Below are 6,758 nucleotides of genomic sequence, written 5' to 3' on the forward strand. Positions count from 1 at the left end.
TAAGGCCTAGAATAAATGAAAGTAATGAAAGGAATAATATAAATAAATATAACAATATTCAATTATGCATATTTAGCATTTAAGATTTTAATAAAAAGTATATACCTGACTATTTTATAATATATATTTGGCCTCTGTTAAGTCAGTTGCATTAAAAATAACAATTTAAAAATAGCCGAGCTAATCCTGAAAGATAACAGAATAAATTTTAAACATCGCGGTATCAATTACACACTGCTGTATGTAATACATTTTTCAAATATATCTTTGCAACAAATACCTGTTTTGAGCCAATCAGTCAGGCATGTCTATAGAGATTATAGGCACAACAGGTTTCATTAGGTCGATCTTCTTAATAAGTTTCTCGCTCTTTTCTGTAATCATTGGCTCAGATGGTAATTGATCTCGTTCGTCTCTTGGTTGATAAGAAATATTACCATATTCTTGAAGCAATGGACATAAACCTAGCAGGAAGTGACAAAAGTCTTTTCTGATACCAAACCACCCTAAACAAAAAGTCCATCGTTCTTACATGCTAATAAATAAAATTAATAATACTGAAATAATTTTATACATGTATTATATCAAAAGAAAATAATAATATATCATTATCCTAGAGCAACTGAGCAAACCTATTCAAAACTCAGCTCATGAGTTAAATGCTTTCACCTTTCTAATGTCTCGTCGAATGAGACAGATAGAAAACAAAAAAAAATAAACGTTAGAGAAAGAGTTCTACCTGGTAATTCTAACGTCTCCTTTTTTGTTTTTCATTTGTTTCGCTCAATGAGACGTGAGAGCGTTTTAGTACTAAGTTTTAGACAGATTTGTTCTAGATTAATATTAAATAATAGTCTACAAGATTATGTCTTACATCTATTTCCGCCTTTTGCACCAAAAGACATAAAAATAAGAGTCATGTGCGATAGGAGAAGTGGCATTGCCACTGTTATATAATTTATTGAAATATCTCCATCTAATTTATTCGCTAGCAGTACCTAAAGCAGAATAATTTTTATCAAATAATACTACACTATAAAAAGAGAATTAAGACAATTATGATTTACTTAATAAGACATGCACACACATAAAATGATATGCTATACCTGAAATACTAAAATGGGAACAACGAGAAATGTATACGCCACCGCTGAATGTAAAGAGGTCCGCCTTTGCCGGGCATTGATTTGTGGCGTTCTCAATAAAACAGCAGCAAATACTATTGCATATAAAACAGCTACCAAGGATAAACAAAGAAGTGCCCATAGTGGCACAAATACAACTTCCCAACTCCATGTTATAAAGCCGTCTAATCTCAAAGCCAAAAAGATAAATTGTAATACATTCACTGCACAAAAGAGTTCCAATTCAAACGACCGATCATGTTTTACAGCCCAAATGCAAACCTAAATCACAAGAAGAATCAGAAAATGAAAGACCTCATTGATATAACTATCAGTAGCAATTTGAAGACATATTCACTCACCGCAATTGATACTATCGAGATAAAAATCAAAGGTATGAATACCAGTATCCATAAGTGCCTCTCAGATTCTAATTTGTCACATACTAACAATTCGAACATCAACAAGATCAGATGCAACGCCAGAGTAATCAACATTGCTTTATAATGTACATAGGCATCTCCTTCTAATCTCGCGTGAGGATGCCTCCACCAGACATAGCTTCCAACTATCGCTCCCAGGATCACCATACCTTTCCAGAACCATATCGGACTGAATATCGACCAATAACTCCATTCAATAAAACCATCCAATCGAAGAGCAAATAGAGATGTGAATATCATCAAACATGTGTGTACCAGAAATTTACTGAAATTTAAAATTAATACTATGTAATAACTGTATAAATATTTATATTCATGCTTATACGAATAATTAATATGTCGTCACAAAGGTGTCCATAATGAATCACCGAGTGTTGTATGAATAATAACACGGAAATTACCTCGGGTTGAAGTCTTGAAAAAGCGTTTGCAAATTCATAATTGTCGGAGCGGTTATGTAGGCCAATTAAACGAAGAGAGCTTTCAGGTTTGTCTTGTCGAGTGGAGATGCATGCTATGTGGAGCGTGCTGACCTCATTTGCCACGGGTACCGTCACGGAAAGACGCAAACGATGCCTCGTGCATCTGTATTCACGAAAAAAATAAATCACTATTCGATATAACCAAAATTTCGAGCATACTGAAGTCAGCTAATAATCATCGGCTGTTCCAGGTTTCCCCACCATTCTCTCCTTCCTTCCGGCCTCGCACACTCACACTCTCACTCATACTCACAATTCGCTATTTATATCTATAGAAAGATTCTTCGACCGAATTCCGATTAACTTATTAGTAATTAATCAAATAATAATAGTGATATTATTCTGCCAATAAAGATGATATTATTAATTTTAACATAAGAAAAAAGGTTAGACAAAGAATTGTTATAAAGTTAGACATTTTGCTTTAGACGATTTTGCCAGTTGAATTATAATCGCGCTGATTAAATTAATTCAATTGTCAATTAAGTGATACTTTAATTAGCAAGAAGTATCTATTAATTTTTTTGTTAAGAACAATAAATTATGTAGTTGAAATCTTGCCCTAGGCGATTGTATCACTTGAATTAATCGCTAATTATAATTTAATCAGAATTCAGTTCAAGTCGTCCTCTCTCATGCCTAGTTTTTAGAAAGAGATATGAAGAGTAAGTTGAACTGAGTTAATCTAAACTTAAAGTTAATCTAAATACATTGGTGGAAACAATTATTAGTGCTCGTTCATTTAACAATGCTTAATTTCTTCACTTCCAGATAAGGTACGGATAATCCTTATCTAGGAGATGTCTCCATTGTATTCTGGGAAATATCTCTAGGATAAAGTTATCTAAAGATGAAGAAATTGGACATAAATCAATCAATACATCATCGTTAATATATAATAACAAAAATCAAATGAAAAATCTTGAATAAATGCTTAATAACAAAATATATTAAACTAATCTTAAAATTTTGCAGCCGCAGGTTAATGTTGTAAGAAGACAACGATTCGAAGATTATTGATGTAAGTACAAAGGATTTTTATATATTGTTATCGCGGCGAAAAATTTCCAATCACACTGACGATATCGCAGATAATCTGTAGAAGATGGAAACTACAATCTATATATCATTGCGGAAAACAGTGATAATAATAAGTGACAGCATAAGAAAGCATATATAGAATAAGTATGATCTTCTTTTGTCCGAGATAAAATAATATGGCGTAAATAACTTGTGAAATGAACGTGAAAGAAGCGTAGAAAAAAACTATCACGATTGTTTGCTATATTGTACACATATCTTTATTTTATACTGAAACTCTCTCTATAAAATAGTCTTATTCTCTCTAAATTCTTTGGACTCTCAGTCTTGAAAGAAAGCGTCCAATTTTCAATCTTTAAGAGTTAGATTTCATTTTTTAGAGATTGATTCTAAATTAAAGTTTTAGAAGGTTACAAAAACTGTATTTTAATTCCAGGAAGCAGTCTTATTAGCGTAACAAAAAAAAAACAGGCAAAATACGAATAAATGGCAGCGAACACACACAATTACAAAATCTTGTATTTCACACGCAAAATATTTTCGTCAATTATTTTGTGTCACGATAGTTGAATTTATTGTTTGTGTTTATATCCGTTAATCGTGTTTGCTCATGATGACGTTCGACTGGAAGACCGTGTAATCCCACTGTCGCCAAATGCCAAACAAAAGCTGTCGAGTAAATAAATAAACTCAATGAGAGATTATTGCGCGCGATAAGACGATCTCATTGCGAATACGCGTTTTAGGATATGTTGTCGCGTGTCCGCAGACCAGTTCGATCGCCATTATTTCGCAATCGCACGCCGCATTATTCTTTCCACGTAGGAATAATTTACAATTCAAATTCAAGTTTCAATGTCACCAATAAATTTCCGAGTTCTCCACCAGATTTTTTGTTTGTGTGTGAACTAACATACGACATATTATGAGGTAAGAGATATCTCGCAAAGAAATCTCATTCTGATCGCAAAAAAACGAATATAACACCTTTAATAATTAATGTCACAACGTAGTTTTGAGTTTAGAATATTTTTCTATCTTAAGATACGATTTAAGATTAGCCAAGTAGAAGTTGTAGTTAATAATAAAATATTAAATTATTTCTTTGAAGAAAATCATCGTGAAATATTATAATTATAAAAAATAACATCTCAACATTCTTACTTTAATCGAATTTTAATTGTTATTGATAATTTATTGCACCAGGAACTGGACGATTACTTTATATTTATTATATTATATTTATTTGTCATCCTAGTAAAAATCATGGAAACGAACAAACAGATCGATAAGACATTGAAATGAGAAGATACAGTAATCTTACTCAGAAATTCTTTTCAACATATTTTATTGAACATTGCGATACAGTTTATTAAAGATAGACATATATAATGCTTCCTAATTATTATTTGCACAATCATATCTTTCGTTCAGACTATCCCAGACTAGCTTAGTTAGTTTGCGAAGAATTAGCCATGACATTTTTATTGTCATTCGAAGTGAGCGTCCTGCGGATGAAATAAATAATTATTACTTTATTGCAATAGCTCATAATTTAAATAATAACAATTTATATTTGATTGTAACTTGATAAATATACAGGTAAAACTTACATATTTCATATATGATAGAAAAATGTCATAGACCATCGTCATAGCATTTATATAAAGTACCCGATAATGTAGAGGCACAAAGAAGAAATTAATGCATTGTGTAGGAGGCCAAAAGCAACAGTCGACCTAGCAGTATAATTTCAATAAGTTATTACGTACATTACATTTTAACAAGAAAACTTTCGATAGCAGCATTTTTTAATCTTAATTATTATACAAACTCGCTCTTTACAGTTATTGAAATATTGATTAACTAATGTAATCCCGTACTTTCCACGTTTCGCCGAACTTTAGCTTTAGTTCCTTGCTGATCTCCTCGATTTTGCGACTCTCCAGAATCCCGAGGCCGACGAAAAATATCGTTAGGCACATGGGACTCGCGAGCGATTGATCCAGAAAGGTTTTTTTGAGGACCGACTTTGCGTTCCTGCCTGGCAAAATCTTGTCTAGAAGCATATAGAACCAATGATGAAACGGACCTTGAAGCAGTCCTACAATCATCATATTCCTGGTTCTCATATAATCATGTCCGTACGTGCTGGAAATTGTCGTCACCTTTTCATCTTCTGGTGATGCTGCCATAACGCTGCTCGGAAAGTATTTACAATGCTTCTTCCAATATTCGCTGCGTTGCTGGATCACATCTCCCGCTGCCATCATCAAGCCACAGCTCACAGTGTTTGTAATTAACAGATATTTACCTACACAGCCAAAGATATAAATTTCAGACAATCGAGCGGCTATTATTTCTAAAAATAAAAGACGTACACTTACCAAATAGTAGCTGACGCAGAACGCCCATTTGTACAAAATTGTATTATACAAATCTTGTGAAAATTCGTTTGATATTGGAACAGATTTTATGTACCTATGTAGTAGAAACGTTAATTGATCCTTCCTTTGATCAACTATTTGAATTATAAGTACGTTTCCTTTCTTTAAATTTATTATCTTCTTAACTCTTCGGTGTTTGTAAAGACAATTAATTGATTTGCTTTCTCTATCAAATTAATGACATACCTTATCTTTCCTTCGATCAACAATTTGAATTTTAAGTGCGCTCCGTTTTTTAAAATTTATTTATTATTTAATCGAGCGAATCTTCTTAATTCTGCGGTGCTTATGGAGACGAAACGTTCGTTGAATATTGTTTCGTGGCATAACTTTCAAATTGGCAAGCTGAAGATCAATGGTCTTCGAGCACAGTATCGGCAGATGCCTAGATGCACAATGAAGCTACACCAATCATCCGAGTTATCATTGTGCATCAAACGTACTGTTCGGCGAGATCGGAGGCTTACTAAATATATGGGATACCGCGATAATTAAAAATTCCACGAAGATTGTACAAACGACACGTAGACACATCTTATCTTTCTGATCACGCATGCTTCAAATTTTTTTGTCAAATATGATATAACACATAAGAATACATACACAGATTTATCAGAAGTTCTTGTTTACAAATACTATTTGATATATTAATAGAGAAAAAAATTGAAGTACTTAATTTTAAGTTATTTTACTTATTCAATATAATAAAAAAGCCTTTTAGAGTCAACACAAGTTCTTAGTATATACAGGAATTTAGTATATATAGGAAGTTTATTTAACAAGACAAAATAAACGGTTAAATTTATTCTGTGTAAAATTCCATTCAAGAATGAAACTCTATATAAGAAGTCTAGATATAGAGAATATACCAGATCTATAGAATATACCAGAAGTCTGGATAATGCAATAAAAAAAGTGAAACTCATAAATATTTATATAGTTATAAATACTTTATAGAAGTAAATAATTCAATAAATACAATAATATTATTAGAATTATTAAATTATAAGGAATTCTCTTATAAGGAATTGAAGTGCTAATTTTGTGACTGGATTTTTTATTGATAGTCAAAATTACAACTTAATTAGACAATAAGACAAAGGGGAGTCAATGTATTATTTAGCTGCAACAGCTTTGGGTTTTGGTAAGCCTTCCCTGAATCCATTCCTGTAACATGAATAAAATCGTTTATATTATTGTTTATATTATATTGTATATATA

The 6,758-nt window shown here is 31.9% G+C and overlaps 3 protein-coding genes across 4 annotated transcripts in view; all 3 read right to left on the reverse strand.

Moving 5' to 3' along the window:
• Nucleotides 1-155: 155 nt before the first annotated feature.
• On the reverse strand, nt 156-4,008 carry LOC108687784 (transmembrane protein 185A). 2 transcript variants are annotated; one of them, XM_018193735.1, is made up of 7 exons: nt 3,595-4,008; nt 1,969-2,152; nt 1,487-1,832; nt 1,107-1,406; nt 875-998; nt 281-506; nt 156-186 (listed from the first exon to the last, which is right to left on the reverse strand). In XM_018193735.1, exons 2-6 carry the CDS (start codon nt 2,004-2,006, stop codon nt 295-297), a joined length of 1,020 nt encoding a protein of 339 aa, XP_018049224.1. In that variant the 5' UTR covers nt 2,007-2,152; nt 3,595-4,008; the 3' UTR covers nt 156-186; nt 281-294. The 2 variants fall into 2 exon arrangements, with proteins under 2 accessions (XP_018049224.1, XP_018049223.1); XM_018193734.1 differs by lacking the exon at nt 3,595-4,008 and having other exon boundaries at nt 1,969-2,251.
• Nucleotides 4,009-4,455: 447 nt separating this feature from the next.
• On the reverse strand, nt 4,456-6,084 carry LOC108687785 (mpv17-like protein 2). Its single transcript, XM_018193736.1, has 4 exons — nt 5,478-6,084; nt 4,974-5,404; nt 4,704-4,829; nt 4,456-4,598 (listed from the first exon to the last, which is right to left on the reverse strand). Exons 1-4 carry the CDS (start codon nt 5,503-5,505, stop codon nt 4,581-4,583), a joined length of 603 nt encoding a protein of 200 aa, XP_018049225.1. The 5' UTR covers nt 5,506-6,084; the 3' UTR covers nt 4,456-4,580.
• A 492-nt stretch (nt 6,085-6,576) lies between these two features.
• LOC108687787 (60S ribosomal protein L37) overlaps nt 6,577-6,758 on the reverse strand; it is a 1,148-nt gene continuing 966 nt past the window's right edge. The window contains exon 4 of the mRNA XM_018193737.1: nt 6,577-6,704. Coding sequence (XP_018049226.1) covers nt 6,653-6,704 — 52 coding nt within the window. The 3' untranslated portion in view covers nt 6,577-6,652. The remainder of the gene's footprint in view (nt 6,705-6,758) is intronic.

Source organism: Atta colombica, unplaced genomic scaffold, assembly GCF_001594045.1.
Source record: "Atta colombica isolate Treedump-2 unplaced genomic scaffold, Acol1.0 scaffold216, whole genome shotgun sequence".
NCBI lineage: Eukaryota > Metazoa > Arthropoda > Insecta > Hymenoptera > Formicidae > Atta > Atta colombica.